Raw genomic sequence first — 21,150 nt, forward strand, 5'->3', positions numbered from 1 at the left:
GGATTTGGTCGCACCTGTTTTTGAGATATATGGACGTTTTGGTCAATTTTTATTTCACCCAAAAGGTTTATTTGGCTTCGAAATCAGTTCTCCACATGTAGATCTCAGTTTGTTTGTTGGCGGCTTCGATCCACAGCTCAGTAGCAACACATTTAATTCCATATTCATTTTTTAAATGTGTTTCCAAGATTTGAACAGGAGTAGACAACAGCAGCTCTTTGGAAGGTGGATGCTAACACTGTTGAGTCCCTGGCAGCGTAATTTAGAACCATAGCTAGCTGCCAATACAGAGAATGTAGTTAGCGCTCTAACGTAACAAGGTAACGGGTTAACGCTAGGGTTTTCAAACCGCTTTGTTATTAAGCCAAACACAGGAACAGGACCAGTATACCAAGTTTACCACTAGGTGTTGCATTTGATTCAGCAGATCCTCCCGAGTGGAACCTAATGAGACTGGTAGAGCTCATGAATGAGAGGGCAGTGACTCCAGTTCACTTGGTTGTGGTAATGCACCTCTAAGCTGGTTTGCCAACCACCAATAAGCACTAAATAAGAAGAAGCAGGGTGAAGCGGCGCCACGATCAGAGTGACACATCGTGGTTTTATTTCGCACAACAACATACAATAAAATAAGACTTTGTCCTTGTTTTCTCTGAGACTAAGTCAGCCATGTTTCCGCCTGTCATCACCAAAAAAAACCGCACGAACTTTATAGTAAACGGACGCAACGTGCGCATCCGCCCTCTCCTTCTACTGAAATTTCATCGCCATCATGTTGCCGGCCTTGGCTCGTCAGACAGGAGTGGCTCCATTTGTCTGTTAATAAACAAAGATAATATTATGTTCATCACGTTGTCATATTGCTTATGACTAATGCAATACAAGTTGGATTTAGTGCCTTGACGCTGTCGGCACAGGTCGCTGATGGGGGGTACTTTTTAATTTGCAAGAACCTGTTATAATGACAAATGTTGGTTCAGTCGGTTCGCATAAAATCAAACTGGTTAGAGCTCCTAGACCGGACCGGACTGCCCAAACCAGAAATCGACCCAACTCTAGGTAACACTTCTCTTTAGTTAGCTGGTTGACAGTAACTGTGGGGCTAACTGTGTCTGAACTCACTGCTGCACTAAACTAACTTCTTACAGTGAGCTAGCAGTATTAGTCTGTTTTTGAAGTGGACTGAAAAACTTAGCATAAAATCATTTTGAGTTGCCGGAAGGTGGAGTTTTTCTGTTTTGGTGGACCGACGCTAACAGTTTCCCCCTGCTTCCAGTCTTTGTGCTAAGCTAGGCCGAACACATCCTGAACATACAGTATCATCCATCTGAGACTGACTGACTGACTCTGGAGAGGACGGACAATGAGAGGATTTTTTTTAATTTGTGATCATTGTTAGCTGAGTCTTCCTAGTTACTGTTGGAGGAATGAATCCAGTGCAGAGAGCTAAAATTAAACCTGTTTTTCTTCTCATCTCCACCGACGACAGCTCTGTTGTTCAGGTGTGAAGAGTTCGACAGGTTTTCAGATTCCTTTTTCAAACAGTCTGTCTGCTTCTTTGTTCTCTGTCTGCTCTAAAAATAAAACACAGCTCTGTTCACATCAGCAGGCAGGACTGAGGTGTAAATTTATCTTCCCAACTAGATATAACTGAGGAAATAAACTGTAGAGGTCACTGGGTTATATTACACTGTTACTAATCACGAATATTTAACCAATTTCTAAAATTAAATCTGATATATAGGCCTTATATATAGGTCTATATAGGTCTTTTAACGGGATCGATCATATGTAAAACACTGTTTCATGCATCATTTTTAAAAAAACAGGTATATTTGGTTTCACAGATGCTTAACATATGAAATTATTGCATGTTCGGGTTATTTTTTGCTGTGTTCCTTAAGGTTGTTTAACAGTGAGTTTCAGGCGATAATGCTTTGTTTTTTAACAACTTAAAACAATTCTTAATGAGTAGTTTTATTTTCTGTATCTTATTATTGTCCCTCAATCCCCAGAATGTCCTCCCAGTTCACTGTGAAATGTTTCCAGTCTCTGAATATCAACAGTGAACTGGGAGGACATTTTGAGTATTGATGTCACAATAACAACATCTATAAATGTTTTTATTGTTTGAGTAAGAATTTAATCTAAGAATAATAATATTAATTGAAAATGTTAAAAAAAAAAAGTTATCAATGATGGAAGTGGTCAACGTTTTATCTAAAATTATTAAAATCTCTGAATAAAATATCAAAACCAAACTTCACTTAAAGCAGGCAGACAAGCGGACAAACAGGTGGACAGACAGGTAGACGCACTGTTGGATAGACAGACAGATAGGCAGACAGGTGGAGTGACAGACGGGCAGGTTGACAGACAGGTGGAGGGAAATGTGGACGGGCAGGCAGGTGGACAGACAGGTGAATGGAAAGACAGAAGGACAGGCAGGGGGACTGACAGACAGATAGGCAGACAGGTGGAGTGACGGACAGGCCAGTGGATGGATAGGTGGGCTGACAGGTGGATAGACAGGCAGGTGGACAGACAGTTGGACAGGTGGATAGACGGACAGGTGGATAGACAGGTAAATGGACAGGTGGATAGACAGACAGATAGATGGAGTGAGAGACAGGCCAGTGGACAGACAGGTAAACAGGCCGGTTGACGGACAGGTGGACAGAAAGGCAGGTGGACGGACAGGTGGATGGACAGGCAGACAGGTGGATGGACAGGTTGATGGACAGGCAGACAGGTGGATGGACAGGTGGATGGAAGGGTGGACAGATAGACAGGTGGACAGACATGCAGGCAGACAGACAGACAAAGAAACGGACAGATAGGTGGACACACAGACAGTTAGACAGACGGGCGGACAGGCAGATAGACTGACAGGTGGGCGGACAGGCGGACATACAGTGTGTTGGACAGATGGGCAGACACAGGCAGAGAGAGAGGTGGACAGACAGACGGACAGACAGACAGACGGACGGGCGGACAGACAGACAGACAGACGGGCGGACAGACAGGCGGACAGTCTGTGATGTGTTTGCCTGCTCCCTCCAGCCTCCTGACTTGAAGCAGAAATCATTTGTTGGATGCTTTACTGGCCCCATTTTTTCTGACTGTCTATAATCTTCTTCTGTGTCTGCATATTTTCTCTGTGCACATTACCCATCAGACTAAAAACAGGAACTATGAAAACCTCGACCAACAGAACTTTGACTTCAGGAGAACACCCAAGGTATAAACTTGCATGGTCAAATGATGCACGCCGCCCAACCAATCTCTGAGCTCGCCCAGTAGTAGCCAAATACCAGTCAGCCCCGCCCGCCCAGAATCCAACCCAGCTCCAGAGATAGACTCTTATCCTGGTGGCACGTCTTTTCTCCACCATCTCTTTTCTTTCTTTTGATTTTTCATGAGTCCTGCACACCGGGAATGGGTTTACACTTGCAGGAGAGCCGCCCTTCCTCTTCCTCCCCCCACCTCCCCCTCTTCCTCCCCACTGAGTTTTTTCCATGTGAAGGGTTGCATGCAGCCAGGCTGAGGCTTGGCTCTGTCTGCAGATCCGAGGAACACCGCCCAACAGGATCCTCTCACTCCTCTGCAACATCAAACCTTTTCCTTTTTGTTTTGGGAAATGAACCACTTTCTCCTCCCCCCTCCCCCTGCTGTTCCTGTACTCCCTGCCTCCCTCCTCCTCCCCCTCTACCTTCTCTTCACTCAAATCTTTTTTTAATTTGCGGTTGCATCGGCGCTCTCTAACATGCACGTCCCTGATTGGTTGGTTGGTTGGAGTCTTGAAAGCGCCTCAGTTTGCATGTGCCACCAAACCACGCACAACTTTTTGCCCCTTCTTTGTATTCAAGCTTCAACTTTGAGTTTCCTTTCAGTTCAGCAGATCTTCAACACTTTTTGTCTCCATTTTTTGGCCCAGCCCCCCCTCCTCCCGTGGTAGTGTGGGTGAGAGGGAGCATGGTCGAGGCTGGGGTTGGCGGGGCAGGGTGTGGGGTGGGAGTGGGAGGGGATCTTGAGGGGTCTGAGCTAATGATACCTGTCCTATGATGTGTTCTGTGGTGTTTTGTTCTGCCGTCTTTTCTCAATGTCCTACGATGGTGCCTGTCACGCTGCACTGTCACCTGTCGGCCTGCGTGGTGATCCTCCAGGCGGAGAAGGTGCTGCTGTTCAGCCAGGACACCAACCTGACGGCTCTGCTGCTGGAAGCCAAAGACCTGGAGGCTCGAGTCATCATCCTCTCTGCCAGGTTGGTTTAACAGAGGTGTTGGGGTTGGTTTCCAGGTGGTTTCCAGGGTATTACTAGTTTGTTACTATGTTGTAACTAGGTTGTTAGAAGGCATTTGATTGGGTGTTTGGGTTAATTGCAGTTTGGTTGCTTTCTACTCTGTGGTTATGAGCAAGTTGCAAGGTTGATCTATGTGGTAGTTAGCTTGTTGTAAGGTGGTTGCTAGTGTGTTGCTGTACTTCTCTTTTTGTGCAAGTGCGCCAGGTATGCATGCAGCCTGTTGCAGTTGTTCCTGCTCGTGTTCTTATTTTTCCAACTTTTTAGCTTCTTTAAATGTTTACTAGTAACTTATTTTAGCTGCGTCCTCTCTAAACATGCTAGTAAAGACAGTGCTGGTCTTTTTTTTTTTTTTTTTACTTTGTAGTGAGTGCAGTGTTATGCGTTTACATTCAGCTATGCTACTGTTGCGTAGCAGCTCCAAAGTCGCATTTTTTACACCAGGAACCAGCTGATTGTGCTGAAGCTGGCCGGCGTGGCGACAAGAACAATGGACATCCCTGTAGAATTAAAGACGAGGACACACAGAGTATGCAGAGGAGGAACAAAGAGACAAGGGAAGAGAGCTGGGACCAGACAACAGAGACTGACAACTATCATCATGGGCAACTTGAAATCGCCGGACAATAACATGGACGAGCTAGCGGCCCTAGTGAGGAACGTGAGGGACTTCCTGAGTGTAGTGTTCAATGTTTCACAGAGACATGGCTACAGGAAGGTACTCCAGATCCCATCGGTACCATCGGTGGCTTCAGACAGTTCAGGTGGACAGAAATAAATCGGAGAGCAGAAAGAAAAAAGGAGGCGCGCTTGTTGCCCTGGTCACATTATTGTTAAGGAACAATTCTGCAGCCCAGACATTGAACTCTTAGCTGTGGGGCTACATCCACACCCAGGGAGTTCCCACATGCCATCTTGGTTGTCGTTTATATCCATCCCTCAGTTAACCCGACAACCACGTGTGACGTCATCCACTCTTTTACTGTGAGACTCCAAAGTCAGACTGAAGACCATTCAGTGCCTTGGCATATAAAACTGCATCATTTGCATAAAAGTAGATGTCTAACTACTCATTAGGCAGAATAATGTTATTTATGTATAATGTAAACAGTAATGGACCAAGAATGGATCCCTGTGGCCCCCCATTACTGATAGTAAGAGGGCTTCACCATTATCCTGTAATACAGATATCGAACCAACAGAGTACAACATCGTCGAGACCTAAATCAATTTAATCCCTGACAGTTTATTGACAGTATCAAATGCTTTTGAAAAGAGCAGGTTTTTGTGCAGTAGCTAGAGGAGAGAGTATGGATGCATCGAGCTGATGGGCTGTTCGATCGGTATTCATGCTGATACTGACTTAATAAAGTGAAATGAAGAAATGGCCTTCATCATCTTCCTCACACAAGGGTTTACAGATTTTTTTCGGGGAAAAGAGTTTAAATCCAAGGATGTATATTCAAAAAGTCACACCAGAAAGTCTTAAGATCAAAAACTCCCAACTAGAAAAGAAAACTAAAAAATGTGCAGTATGTGGACAGTGTGCAGGATTTTTTGGTTTTCTTTTCTATACTGTTTAAACTGTTCTTACGAGCAGCCAAGTGGGAAAAACAGACTTGTAATACCGAGACGGAGATACAGTGAATTTGTGACAGTGACAATAAATCCTACCTGGTGTGAAGAACCACAAGCATGTCAACAGACCTTTGGTAGAACAGCTACAAATGCACCAAAATAAAACCCAATATTAACGCTAATACAAACCGTCCAACTCATTTTACAGCAACTTTTTGTTTGGATTGGGTTTGTCTTGGTAACAAACTGCTACAGACACATAACAACAACAACAACAACAGAAGCTAATTTACTCTGTTTATCAGCTGAGACTATAAGGTCAGCACCAGGCCTGATTAATCAGGTTTGGATAATGTGTTTGAACTCAGAGGTTGGAACAACGGCTGTTTTTCGTGTTCTTCACATTCTGCCGAAACCATGACAGTACTTGTTACAGTAGCATTTAAGTCAGTACAGTTGTTTTTATAAATTTGATTAGATTTTTTCGGGTTTGGAAGGTTTTCCTATTTTTATTGTAATTCCAAGTACATAAGTAGGTTGTTGCTAGAGGGCTTGGTTGGTTTCCACATATATTGATGAGTGGCGTCTAAGTAGTTTGTAGTTGGTTTCTATTGGGTGGTTGTCTGGATGTTGCTAGGTTGTTGGAGGGGTGGTCTGGGTGGTTGCTACCATATTGTGAAGTGTTTTTAATAGTGCTATGTTTTCTATGGTTCCTTTGAGGAGATATGACTTAGTGAAGGAGGGGCATTCTGAGTGGTTTCCAGGATGTTTCTAGACGATTGTTAGGGTGTAATACAGTGTTTACCATGCTAATTCCACGAGATTGTTGATTCTACGAAATGGTTAACAGGAGGTACTATGTACAGTATTTGCAGCACTGTGTTCTGTAGTACTTTGAATGAAAAACCTACAGGCATCCACAGTAGTTTGATGGCTGTTTACCTTCTGTGTGTGTTTCTGTGTTTGCAGTGAGGACGAAGCTGCAGCTGTGTATAAAGCAGCCCGTCAGCTCAACATGACTGGCTCTGGTTACGTTTGGCTGGTCGGAGAGAGAGAGATGACCGGCAAAGCCCTGAGCGAAGCTCCAGATGGTACATCGACCTCTGCCTCATCTTCTTCCTCACTAATCTTCTTCACTCTTCTTCCTCACTCTCTCCCTCCTCTGGGGGTTTCTCTCTGTCTCTCAGCTTTGCTTCCATCCAGATCTCAGCCTGTTTTAGTAGAGTCAGACATTCAAGTACAAGCTGGCGTTTCCATTAGTGACACTGGAGGGAATAAAACAGGCAGATAGCAGTGATGTGATATTGGACATCACACGCTGAACCACAAGCTACTGCATCAGAAAACAAGCCTGTCATCTGCAGACAAAAATAGATCAATGTCTTCAGGAGCTGTTATTACACTTTGTTGACTTTATTTCTTTGTTTCTATATTTGCACTGACAGTTCTGAGGTTTTTGAAAACGAACCAAATTCAGACATAGCTGTTTAATTTTCAGCTGGATGTCATGCTGCTGCGCATGTGAAATTAGTTTCATGCTGACACTGACAGAGTTCACAGTAAACAAGTTCCCTTTGCAGTGAGCACAGTTTCAGAATAGATCTGGTAACAGGGAGTAAGGAGAAGAATTAGCTGCAGATAATGTCGCTCACAGTAATGAAAGAAACTATAAAACTACTAGCAGTAGAGCCGGTGGGTTTTTACGAATATTCCTTATTAGTCATATTTTAAAATTTATTTGTTTACGGGAAGCAAAAACCATGTCAAATAGCTGTTGAACCTCAACGAGTGGTGGGTATATGTGCTCTGCCTGCTTGTGCTGACGTGACAGGAATACAGCAGAAACAGCGCCGTCAGATTGAAATATAGGCAAGACGTTATACATTGCTTTACTGTTTCGTTTTTATAAGGTTTTTTGTTTGTTTGTTTGTTATCCTAGGTTGGCACAGTACATTTGGAGGTTGTTAGGATATTGCTAAGTGGTTGCTAGGCTATTTGGAGTGGGCGTAGCTGGGTGGTGTAATGGTTACTAGAATGTGTTTGCAGCAGTAACAATACTGTGAGCACTTTTAGTACAAGTAGCATTAGCAGTAGTAGCTGTTCAGTCAGTAGAGACAAATTAAAATAAAGCAATAATTGAGTTATTATTTTTAATTTGATTTTATTTATAAGGGTAAAGGATTATATAGGTTTTACTATAGTAAACGGGTTTTGAAACATTAATAGCAACACCACAACAGTTTGTTCCACTTATCATGGTGGTTGTTAAGGTCATTTTTCAACCTTTAGTGTTTTATTGCTGCAATTCGCGTCAAGAATGGCACTCCTTCTCAGAGTCATAACTCAGTCGAATGAAAACACACAGATATGAAACATATTATTAGATTCAGTGTGACTCACACTCCCGGAGGATATCTCTGATGTCCAAAGAAATAATAGAAAAAAACTGCTCCTCATTTCTGCAGAACTTCATTCAGAATCTTCATGTTTTTAAGTTTCCTTCAGTATCACAGTGATCCAGTGACAGTTGTCTGTACGTCCACAGCTACGCTGCAACAGGAGCTGATCACAGCTGGTTCAGCAGCTTTTAATGGGGACAATTTGCCAACAGTTGGCAAGTGGCTGTAGTCTCAGACTTTGAAAACTCCGTTCTTAGGTAATCACTAAGGTGTCATTGGGTGGTTGCAGGTTCCATTGAACATTTGAGAGCATCAACTGTTTGAGTTATCGTCTCCATGAGCTTTAAAATAATTGGATGGAAACACGGCTGCTCTCTTCCTCTCTTTCTTTGTCTCTCTCTCTCTAGTAGTCTGTAGGTCTCTGATGAAGGAAGCTAATCCTCATCACAGTCAGTTAGCTTCTCAGGGTCCTGGTGTGTTTCTCTCTCTGGTTTCTTCTGACTGCTGGTTGAACGTTTAAACATTAAAAAAAAACAAAAAAAAACAAACCATGTTTAAAGGTTCCTAACCACTGCTTTCTTTTCTGGCTCATTGTAACTGTGTGGCTTTAAATGTGTCTAACATCTTTTTGTTTGTTTCATTTTCTATAGTGTGTGTCGTCCGCCCGCCCGTCTGCCCGTTCTCACAGTAGACAAGCCAATAACGTGCTGTGCTATACGGGGGAGGGGGGGTTGAGCTTTATGCAGGTTTGATGGGGCGGGGGGGGGTAAACAGCTAGTTTCGCTGCGGTTACCTTGATGTATGTCTGAACAAACACTGGTAAGATGCCGCCGCTGCTTTGTTACCTGCTTGATGGTTTGCCCTTTGCCATTGGTCAATATAGGCCCCACCCACTGAGACATGGAGCGTGGGGGTGGAGTTTATTGAGTCAGCTGATTACTCAGTCAGCCAGATGAACACATGATGTCAACAGAGCTTTACTATGTGACCAAAAGTATGTGGACACCCCTTTACTTTTGGTCTGGGTCTGTTTTTACCAGTTTGGAAAATTTTACTTTTCAAGTTAATTTTAAGACTTTTCAAGACCTTTTTAGTACCACATAGAATGTCATTTAATATCTGTTTTACCATCATACCAAAGTCAAAGTATGAATATATGATGGAAAACCAGTAGGGATCATGTGGCCTAGGAATATTTTTTTATTATATCAAATCTTTTCAGAATTTCCCAGCAGTACATGCCAATTATTCCTAATTAATACAGTTTATGCAACCAGGGCCCAAATAATAAGCCTAAAGTAGCTGGATGGATCAACCAATTAAAAATCATAAATACTTTTTAGAGCAGTAAAGATTAATTAATTAGTGCATCAAAAGAAAAATAATTGGAAACAGTTTTGGTAATTGAGCAAAATATCAAAAATTTTCTGGTCTTAGCTACAAAATATAAATATTTGATGGTTTTTTTTTCATATACAATAGTAAATTAAATGTCTTCTGGACTGATGGATAGACAAAACAAGAAAAAAACGCAGGTGAGAGACTAGATTTGAGACTTTTTAAACTTTCTAAAGCCTTTTTTTTTTTGGGAGGAAACTGAATTCAATACTTTTTGAGACTTTTTAATACATGCAGATACCTTGTTCTTAGAGGGGAAATCCCCAGTGATATTTTAGACAAGTGTTCTTCCAACTTTGTGTCAACAGTTCGTGTTTGTCTCTTTCCTGTTTCAACATTACAGTTTCCCTGTGCGAAAAGCCAGCTCCATAAAGAAATGGTTTTCACCGTTCAGTCTACAAGAACCAGCCCAGTATTTCTGAGTTACACGCATGTTGGATCTGTGCAGTCACACTGTACTATTTCATGTGACTGCAATGTTTGGGTGTCCACATACTTTTGGTCGTATATTTTACTATGTAAATGTGTTTGGTCCTCCGCAATCATTAAATTTCACTCTGTTAATGTTAACTTTAGGTATTATAATCAGATCAGCTAATGTTCACTCAGATATTTAGTGTTAAAAAATCAGAAGTTTTAAATCCCGAACTGTTACTTTTACTTGATTTAGCCGACCATCTACAAAGCTATGTAATCACTGCTTAGCATTTTCAATCAAAATCGATCTAAAAGCTGATTGATGAATTGATGATGATAAAATGCACGGCAGTGAAGCAAATTTTGGTGATTTGTAGGTAGTGGTTTAAAAATCTCAAACCAACATTTCAGTTCTGGTTGAACTGACAGCAGATTTTACTTTTCCAGACTAATAACCAAATCAAATATCTTGAACATTTTGTCCGTCTCTCTGGCTGCTGGGCAATCGGCTCCCCGCTCTGTTGCTGTGATTTTATGTTTGAGAAAACATCCTCACCAGCCAGCTTCTGTGCTTTTAGAAATGATGACTTATTTTTCTACACATCCTTGTCTCCCCCAGACTCCAGATGTGTCAAAAATTATATCCATCATTTTCTTAAAAGTGTAGCAAGACTGAACTCTGAAAATAATCCTCAGCTGTTCTGTTTCTCTTAGGGGAGGTTTGAGGTTTCTTTTTAGGGAACCAGTTTCAGATGAAAGCCTTTTTATTGTGACATTAACCCAAAGAGTCTTACATTCATATTTTAATTTAATCTCTTATCCAAAGAGATCACAACAACTGGACAGAAGATCAATGCTGCAGCGACTTGAAAATTTTCCTAAAATAAGATAATTAATTTTTGATTTTTGCCCTGTCAGATTTCCAGTAAAAAAAAAAAAAAAAAAAAAATCCTTATCTCCTTCCTGCACTCCAGAGGATGAACCCTTGAGATTTTAATGACGCCATGATCTTTGCTCTAGCACCACCCTCAGGACAAACTTAAAATTTTTAGCTTTGCTTCAAGCTCATAGATAAATCATCTCTAGGCTGAACTTGAAGATTCATTCTTGACCTTGGAAGTAATAGTTTAACAAAAAAATTCTTAACTCAACGTCCACTTTCTAGATTTCCTTCAGAGCTTTCAGCCAAATTCTGTTGAAGTCTGATGAAGGTCATGAGACGTGGCTGAAAGTTGACTTTGAGTTAAGAGTTTTTCACCAATCGCAGAGGATGTTCTTTGCTCACACTGTGGCAGTCATTAACTTTACAGCCTCTGTTCATTTACCCACCAAGTCCAAATTAAAGTGCGAGATATTTGTTCGAAACCAAGCAGGCAGTTAAATCCTTGTGTTGTGTTGCTTCTTGAAAACTTAAATACAGATATTGATAACGGCCAGTCAGGCTATATTCCAGACCTCTAATTCCCACATCTCTTATTTGCTGAATGACTCAAATGGATGGATAAAGTGAAACTAAATGTGAGTTCAGTCTGATTAGAAAAACCATCAGGTAAAGGTGGAAGACAGGAACAGAAGGCTTCTTTTTATGCAAGTACAACAAAGATTTACTGTCTCTGTAAACAAATAAAAACAATAAACGACAATATCATCATCAGTGCTAGAGCTTGGAGACTCATTGTTGACCACTTGTGCAAAAAGAAAATGAAATAGAACAAATAGAAGTGTAGAATGCCATCTTGGACAAATTTCATTTTAAAGTCATTAATTTTGGTTTTAGTAAAAAGAATAACACAAACACCTGTAGCTGAAGTATAATACAGCTCAATAAATCAACAACTCTACAGCCTCAGAGATTTCCACCGTCTGTGTTGACAAAAACTGAATATTAAAAGGTTGTTAGTGCTGCAGAGCTGTTGTGTGGGATTGCATTAGATTGTACGGGTGTTCCTCTAATTGTGTCCAGCCCTTTTATCTGTACAGTCTGACAGGATTGTGAAATGAGTCCCTAAAAAGAAACCTATGAAGCTGTACTGTGACATTATGGAATTTGATGTTGTTTTTCTTCACCAAAAACTTGTCACATTATAAGGAAAAAGTTTCTGCATTTGGTGCTTCGGGTAACTAAACAGCAGTCGGCTAGCATTGTTAGCATTCTTCAGTGTAAATAATAAAATCACCTGAATTTTAATTAGAAAAGCTGCTGAGCTTTAACCATCAGATTTCAATTAGAATAACCAGCTCTACCCATCAGTTTTATTTAGGAAAGTTAGCTGATGTGCCCATATTTAAGTAATGAAGGGAGTTGGCTGTGTCGTTTTTTTTTTTAAATCAGGAATGCTACGGTACTTGTGCTCATTTGATTCTGTAACAGTAGGTTCAGGAAGGAAAGTTAGCTTGTTGTACCCTTAGTTTTAGGGAGAGGTGTTGCCAAACTGCAAGGTCCAGACCAAAACCTAATAGCCATACAAGTCTGGAGATGGTGAAGTTTTGTTTAATTATGTTTACTTAGACGTTTGGTGTGGGTAGTAAAGGTAGTTAGCTGGCAGAACCCAGTAGTTTCAGGGAGAAATATTAGCTAATGTCACTTTAGGAGGAAACATTAGCTACCTGTACCCAGTGGTCTTGGTAGGGAATGTTAACAGTACTACCTAGTTGTCAGTAGCTGCAGTAAGAAATATTATCCAGCTGTTTCCCAGAAATGTCAAGGGGTAAAGGTAGTTAGCTGTGAGGCTCCCAGTATTTTTGATTGCGAAACGTTAGTGATCGGTACTTGTTTGTTAGCTAGATCTTCCCCGTAGTAACAGAAGGAAATATTAGCTATCTGTACTCTTGTGATTTTGTCGAGGAATCCAAATGTTCCAAGCAAGATGCTCCCAAATCTTCTGGAGGAAAACGATAGGTAGGTATATTTCAGGAGGGATCGTTAACTGTCTGTAACCTCTAGTGTTTGGTGGGAAATATTGATATTGGTAGTTAGTTGTTCCCAGTAGTTGATGTAGGAAATGTTGGAAATATATCCTCAGTAGTTTTATTGAGGAATCCAATTGGTCCTAGCTAGATGTCTCGAAGGGTTTTGAGGGAAATGTTAGCTAGCTGTTCAGTAGTTTCAGGGAGGAGCATTAGGCAGCTGCAATTCAGGAGGGAATGTTAGAAATCTGTAGTTTTGGTAAGAAATATTAAAAGTGTTGCCTGTCTGTATCCAGTGGTTTTGTTGGGAAATCCTAACAGTGGTTTCAAGCTGTTCCCAAAAATGTTGAAGGGAAATGCTAACTAGCTGTAATTTTTCCTGTAGTGTCAGGGAGGAATGCTAGCTGCCTTTACTTAAGGAGGAAACATCTAGTGGTATCGATATTAGAGTTTTAGCTAGTTGTTCTGTTCCAGTGGTGGGGAATGCTAACAGTGTGAGCTACTTGTTTACAGTTGTTTCAGTAGGAAGTGTTAGCTGGTCTGTTCTGAGCAGGCAGTTCACGGAGGAATGTTAACTTTTTCGGCAGTAAATGTTAGCAAGTCGCACCCAATGGTTCTCGTAGGGAATGCTATTAGTGTTAGCCAGCTATTTTACAATATTTTTAGTATGGAATGCTAACGGTGTTAGCCAGCTGTTTACAGTATTTTCAGTGGGGAATGCTAACAGTGGTAGCCAGCTGTTGTCGGTCAGCTGGAGGACAGATGTAGACACTTTTCGTTGCAATGTGGCAAGTTTCTGCCGAAGGAAAACACCAGACACAGTTCATAACGTCTCAGAGACACCTTTTCTGTCCTGAGACAAACGGCTTTGATTCTCAGAGTGAACTCCCAGCATGCAGTTTGGTAGTACTCAACACTGACCTGACGCCTGAAGCCCCGAGTGTGTGTGCGTTTGAATTACACTGTAGCACTCTTTTAATTACATCAGTAAAATTAAAGTACGTGTGAGTTTTTTTAATTAACGTGTCTGTATGAATGAGAGCAGTTTTCAGTCAGCAGTCTGTCTAACTCCCTGCTGTGTGTGTTTGTGTGTGTGTGTGTGTGTGTGTGCACATGAATGTGTGTGTGCTGTGTGTGTTGTGCGTGGTGCAGGCCTGCTTGGCCTCCAGCTGATTAACGGTAAGAACGAATCAGCTCACATCGCGGACGCCGTGGCAGTGGTGGCTCAGTCTCTGCAGGAGCTGTTTGAGAAGGAGAACATCACGGAGCCTCCGCGGGGCTGCGTGGGAAACACCAACATCTGGAGGACCGGGCCGCTCTTCAAAAGGTCAGTAACACTGCCGACTTGGCCTACAGGTCAAAGGTCAGCCTGGGGTTGGTACTGATGATTGCTAAACAGAGTGAGGTGCTAAAACAAGTGTGTAAATTGTCAGTATCCTGTCAATTATGGCTTTATACCTCAGTCTGGACCATTTCTTTCATTCACTACTGTATCTAAATGAGATCTTTGGGTCATTTTTGTGAACTGATGGTTCTAACTATAAATGGAGAAATCTCTGTCTGTCCTTCGATTTTCTCCACAATCGCTCATCCGATCGATTTCAAATTTCCTGCATGTATTGTTGAGGACCCAAAGAAGTGCAGTGTCAACTGTGAAGGCGTTTGAATGAGCGGTTCTTGATAAATAAAAAGAGGAAAATTAAACTACAGTCGGTTAGGTCTGGGGACACTCATCGATTAGACAGCGGTGCTTCCCAAAGATGGCTGCTCCCGGTCGAAGCATGGATTCCCTGGAAAACAAGCTGCAGCTAGAAAAACCTGGCACAGGATCATCTAAAGTGGGGGACTGTTTCAGACAGAGACGCAAGCTCTGTAAACTGCAGAGCAACTGCTATTAACGGTCACTTAATAGCGTAAGCATCCCAGAGCGCTTTGTTTAAGACCCAGCAACAGCAAGACAGGACCGCTTTGTTTACTTTTTGTCCACACCCAAGCATAGTATATTGGGATTATTAACAGGTGGAACAAGTCATTTATGAAAAAAATCCATGTCAGCCCCGTTTTAAGTCAAGTTCTTCAGAAAAACACTGATTCTCCAGTTCAGGAAAAGCGTTTCTGTGACAGACAGTGATTAAATTAATCTACACTCACTCACCAGTTTATTAGGTACAGCTGGATAAAACTGATGCAGTGTAATACAACAGGCCTGTAATAAATCCTCCTTCATGGGGATTATAATGTTCACTTTTCATTGAATCTGTTTGAGGATGTTGAGTTATTTTAATGGTCATTTTGGAGGCTGTGATTAGTGGTGCTGTTGAACTGTACTGGGTTTGACTGAGAGGTGTTCCTAATATTTTGTCGAACTTAATTCATATAAATGGGATGGATCTGTGTTATTTTGTGTTTTATTTTGAAATGACTTACCTTGTCCGTCAGTTGGTTGTTTTACTTCCTGCCCTTGTGTGTTTCCCGCGTTTGTGATTGGCCGTCCCGCCCCAGTTAGTTTCACCTGTGCCCATTTATCCGTGGCTCCCTCGTTTATTCAGTCTCTGTGGTCTTTGTTGGGTCGTCTGTTTTGTTCCTCTGTTTCTTCCCCAGCGTTCTTCTTTGTGCCTGCCACCTGCATGGAGTCCCGTTGTGTGTTTCTGTGTTTTCTGCCTGCCTGTTGACTTATCTGCCTGTTATCTGCCTGTTTATTTTCATTATTAAAGCATCTTCACTGCATCTACCTGCCTTCGTGCGCGTCCTTGCCTGTCTCGTGACACTGCGTCCCCACAATGTCTGTAACACTATGTTGGCTCAGCCAGTGAACACTGCTGGAAACAACTGGCCCGTGGTTGAACATAACCGCTGAAGAGAGAGTTTTGAAGGACTGAGCGTTGCGTGACCCCTGCATTCATGAGTTTATCCAGTGTGAGTTACTGAGAGTGTTTCTAATCCTCGGAGCGGAGTCAGTTCCTCCACCTTCAGCTGGAGATGAACGCTCAGAGTCAGAGATGCTTCACTGATCTGATCTGGATTCAGCTTCAAGTCAGACTGACACAACTGGGATAATGAACCTCTCTGTCACTCCTCCTCCTCTCTGTGTGACCTATATAGTCCATCGTATCCAGTTGAATCATTTTTATTTATGTCCACTATCAGACTCAGTCTCAGTGTCTCTGCAGTAACACGGCGGCAGCAGCATCACGTGACCTGTTGTTACTTTAAATCATGTGTCCTCATCTTTCTATTCCAAAATAAAAGTGTATGAGGTCACAACGAAAAAGAGAAAACCAAACAAAACCAGATTTCCACTGACCTGAACCCAACTTTCCTGCTCTCCGATTGGCTCCTCAGGGTGCTGATGTCATCAAAGTACCCTGACGGTCTGACGGGACGGATCGAGTTTAACGACGACGGCGACCGCCGGTTCGCCACTTACAGCATCCTGAACTACCAACAGAAACCAGGTCGCCTCGTCCAGGTCGGAGTCTTCAACGGATCACAGGTACAGTACGCCCGTTTCCCGTGGCTTCATGTGGTTTCACCTGCGTATAAACCTGGGTTGGGAATTCAGTTACAGGATGAATCTCTGCTGCCAGCGGCCATAGACAGATGAGATTATGAGGCGTCTATGCACACACACATAGCAAGTGGAGATGAAATACAATTTCATTTCAGGATCAAGAGCAAGAAAACATGATTAGGACATTTTTACTTTTGACTGATCACTTTGACTTTACAATGAGAAGTGATACAGTGATTTCTGGACCTGTACAGATTAAACCCAGGCAATGAACCACACAGACAGATGAAGAAATACCAGAAACCCCTGCTCCAAACGCTGCTACGACCTTGCGGATTAACAGCGTGATTAGGCCTAGGCCAGCAGTTCATCTTTTTGTGCAGCGACAGTGCACATTAGTGTTGAACTGCTACTGGACTATACAGAGAAATACTTCAGTCAGCATCGCTCAGCGGTTTGGTTTGTTGTGCAGCATCTTCAGGCAGCAGCAGAGATCCTCCAACCCATTTAAATATGTATGTACAGATGCAATATTGATGCTGTCATTTAGTCATCTTGTCACAGTGAGACCTGCCTGGAATAACATTATAACGTGTGTGTGTGTGTGTGTGTGTGTGTGTGTGTGTGTGTGTGTGTGTTTCAGGTTGTGATGAACCCTCAGAGGAAGATCATCTGGCCTGGAGGGGAGACAGAGAAACCAGTTGGATACCAGATGTCGACTAAACTGAAGGTACTGCTGTTTCTAATGTAAAGGTTTGTTCAGTAAATTTTGAGGAAGCACAGTTGTATATAAAGTCAAACACACACGCAGTTGGTGCAGCTGTTGCTAATTAGCTTACAGCTAATGTCTGTAAGTCGGTACTTTTACTGTTTGGGGTGAATAAAACAAACAGTCCAGGAGTCGAGTTTATGATGCAAAGTGAAGATTTGCTTTGATTCCAAACTGATGGCACCTTTACAGTTACTGCTACTGTTGCAGGTGAATCTGTGACGGATTGCTGTGTTGTCGCCTCCATAGCTGCAGCGTCAGAGTTAAACTGAAGACAAAATTAGAAAAATTGGCAAAAAATCAGTAAAATCTTCTTTAAAAAACCACTAAAATAACAGAAAAACCATCAGCGAAATCTCCTAAAAATATTAGTGAAATAAACCACAAAAAAAAAAAAAATGTCAGTAAAATCTTGGAAAAACATCACCAAAACACCCGACCAAAATGTGTAAAATATCTAAAAAATATATATCATCACATTTTCCGACAAAAATATTCAGCTTCTGATTTCAATCATCAGACTCCATCATTATTGTCGCTTTTGTCAAAACAAATAAGTCATTGAACACAAATCGGAAACACGTGATCCTGTAACAGTGGAAACATCAGGGAAGCTGACGCAGATCAGTGGGGGGGGGCTCTTCATCGGCCCCTGCAGGCGAGAATTTTGTAACTGAAAGTGAATGAAAGTGATTTTAATGGAGGACATTAAAGTTTTGCACTTTCTGACCTACTTCTGACGACATTTGACGACTAGATTTTTGACATGGAACAGGTTAAACAGCATCTCTTGGACAGACGTCTTGGTGAAAACCTTTACGGCGTCAAATCCAAAACATACGTCACAGTGTTGCAATACGGTTACAAGTGGGATGCCGCTGCAGTCATCCAGGCTTGTTGACCTCCACCTGCACTCTGGAGTAGTCTACAGAGAATCTGTAATGTGTGTGTTTGTTGCCTGTGTGTGTGCGTTCAGATTGTGACGATCCATCAGGAGCCGTTTGTTTACGTGAAGCCGACGAAAAGCGACGGGACGTGTAAAGAGGAGTACACCGTTAACGGAGTTTTAATCAAGAAGGTGATCTGTACGGGACCCAACGGCACCATACCAGGTACACGCTCACATTTGAACTGTCTGTACTTGGGAGGACCTTCGCTGACATGGCTCCCTCCCTAACCCTGACTCTAACTGAACCTAAATCTGAATTTTTAAACTTGTAACTTAGCTTTTTGAGGCGTAGCTGAATGGTTGATGTGCATATCGCACGCCCGCAGCGTCCGCGGTTTGATTACAACCAGAAAATGTCCAGAAATAATCACCAAAATAATATAAACAGTCTTTTGAAGGTCTGTCCCAATGTGAGTACCGGCCAAAATGTCCTCGCAAAGATAGACATACGAGACCACGCAGGCTTCTTTACGACTAAACACACACCTATCAGCTGATTCCTTGTCTCGGTTTGTGTGTGTCTGCATTTGTGTTTGTGTGTCCAGGTCAGCCCATCGTCCCTCAGTGTTGCTATGGTTTCTGCATCGACCTGCTCATCAAGTTGGCGATGAGCATGAACTTCACCTACGAGGTTCACCTGGTGGCTGATGGGAAATTTGGCACGCAGGAGCGAGTAAGTATTTCTCTGTGTGTGTGTGTGTGTGTGTGTGTGTGTGTGTGTGTGTGTGTGTGTGTGTGTGTGTGAGAGAGAGAGACCGGGTGTTATTTCCACCTCGGACGGGGGTCATGTCACCACACTTTGCCTCTCAGGTAACATCCCGTATGCAGCCTGAGAGAAAGGCCTGCAGACATCATGCAGGGCTAAAAAATCTCACTGTATGTCTGTTAGAGTAATAATAATAATCTACATTTCTCTTTACACTTAATGTTCTCATTAGTAAAGCACAGTGCTCTTATGTTTCTTATTTATTATATAGTATATTATGCTTTGTTATATTTCATATTCTCCACTATGTAGGGGGACTATATGTTATTATACTATATTACTACATTTCACCTCATTATATTTTAGATTCCATACTATACTAAGTTAATATTATCCTGTTTTATGACATTATATACTTAACTACATTTCTATACTAATAAAGAAAACGTTATGTATTATTACTTAATCAAACAACATACTATTCTGCTGTATGCAGTTATAGTAGATGGTATCATATTACTCCTACACGTGCCGCGCTTGCTGCTATTAAAACGTCTCTATGTGGTTCCACCGAGACGGTGCTGCACTGTTAGTTTAAGTACAACACTGGTCTGAAGGTCTAAATCTGTATACAGTGTTTGTAGCTGTCTCAGGTGTAACAGCAGCTGTGGATAAAACAGACAAAACGCTGATAAACGCTGACGTACGTGAAGCGTGAAGAGAGGAAACCGTCAGGTCTGTGAGGAGCCGTGAGGAGGCTGGAACCTTCCTCACATCAACACATGAAACCGACAGAAACGTCAGGTTCCATCATGTTCTCCACACGGTTTTCCATCGTCTGAGCTCTGACTGCAGATCTTTTAACGACCTCGTCTCGCCGCGTCCTTCTTCTGTGGTGGTTTAACGGCAGCGACCGGAGAATCGGCTCCTCCAGCTGTTGATCAGCTCACGTTCACACGGCAGCTGTGGAGGGAAACTAGACTTGACTGAGGTTTTATCTGGAACATTCTCTGTTAAGAGTTGAGCTGTATTTGGATGGAAGCTTGACTCCTGGTGATTTCACTGTGTCTCTCTGACCTGTTTACTGATTCAACACCAGTGCATCACTGAGGCTTGTTGCTATGGAGCCCACCGCTCTGTCCCTGACTCTGACCTTGCTGAGGCAGAGGGACATTTAGCCATTATTATCTCTCTCTCTCTCCTTCTGCTGCTCTCTTTGCTGCTCTGAATGACATCTCCCTCTCCTCTCAGCTCCTCTTTTTTTTTACTCTCTCCAGTCTGTCTGCGCTCCTCTCTCTGATGCTGCCGCCGCCGCCGCCTCCTCCTCCACTCTTGCATCTGTCCTTTCTTCTCTCTCTCTCCTCTCGCCTTTCTCTACAGATTCATTTATGGTTAAAATCTGCTTCATTTTCCTCAGAGATGAAAGATCTGTTACATCGACCACTAAATTATTAATAGAATCAAATCAATCTCAGATAAAAGATCAATTCAACTAGCAAGTAAAAGCACAGTGGTGCTCATATTAAACAGAGTAGCCAATGTGACGATATACACCAGTATAAGTTGATTAAAATTGATTTTATTTTCAGTTGGTCTTGTTAATAATTAGAAAAGGAACCGAAATCTCTAGAGTTTGATTGGTTTTAAGGACCCATCACTGACTTTAAGTCAGACTGAATTCATTGTGCAACAAATACACAAAGATAATGTTGATACTGAGAGTGAAATAATATTTCTACATCAAGTTTCATAATAAACTTTATACTGTTCCCTTATAGTTCCATATACAGTATAAGTTTATTTATATACTGTGTGTGTGTGTGTGTGTGTGTGTGTATATATATATTAAAAACTAAAATGTAGAGATTTGTTCAATATTAAAATAGAATCATATAAAGAGTTAAAAATCAATTATTGCCTGATCCTCCTCTGTTCATCATCTCATAACGTTGTGGTGGTCTCGACCCCTAGACTGGGGACCACTGTATTAGACCATCTCAGCAAGACTGATATGTGCTAATATTGTTTTTATATGATTTTGTATAATGCGATAAAGTACTTTATTTATGATACCATCAAAAGCTCCAGAACAGCTACTGAGTGACTCAGGAGTGGAAGTTCTGATGAAGGTTTTAGCTTGAACTTTGTGATGTTTTTATTTTGTAAATGGGAAAATACTGTTACTTATTTTTACAAAGAAAACGCTAATTTCCCAC

General features: G+C 41.9%; 1 protein-coding gene across 15 annotated transcripts in view; it reads left to right on the forward strand.

Moving 5' to 3' along the window:
- grin1b (glutamate receptor, ionotropic, N-methyl D-aspartate 1b) overlaps positions 1-21,150 on the forward strand; it is an 86,053-nt gene that overhangs the window by 23,736 nt on the left and 41,167 nt on the right. For 12 of the 15 annotated variants that reach the window (XR_005709507.1, XR_005709513.1, XR_005709514.1 and 9 more), the window contains 8 exons: positions 3,179-3,241; positions 4,167-4,264; positions 6,848-6,969; positions 14,152-14,326; positions 16,342-16,492; positions 17,154-17,240; positions 18,256-18,391; positions 18,774-18,901. Coding sequence is in view for 7 of the 15 variants with exons in the window: in XM_040155000.1 (XP_040010934.1) it covers positions 3,179-3,241; positions 4,167-4,264; positions 6,848-6,969; positions 14,152-14,326; positions 16,342-16,492; positions 17,154-17,240; positions 18,256-18,391; positions 18,774-18,901 (960 nt within the window). In the remaining 8 variants the exon portion in view is untranslated. The remainder of the gene's footprint in view (positions 1-3,178; positions 3,242-4,166; positions 4,265-6,847; positions 6,970-14,151; positions 14,327-16,341; positions 16,493-17,153; positions 17,241-18,255; positions 18,392-18,773; positions 18,902-21,150) is intronic. The other 3 variants (XR_005709512.1, XM_040154998.1, XM_040155002.1) reach the window with 1 other exon arrangement.

Source organism: Xiphias gladius, chromosome 19 (genome assembly GCF_016859285.1).
Source record: "Xiphias gladius isolate SHS-SW01 ecotype Sanya breed wild chromosome 19, ASM1685928v1, whole genome shotgun sequence".
Taxonomy (NCBI): Eukaryota; Metazoa; Chordata; class Actinopteri; order Istiophoriformes; family Xiphiidae; genus Xiphias; species Xiphias gladius.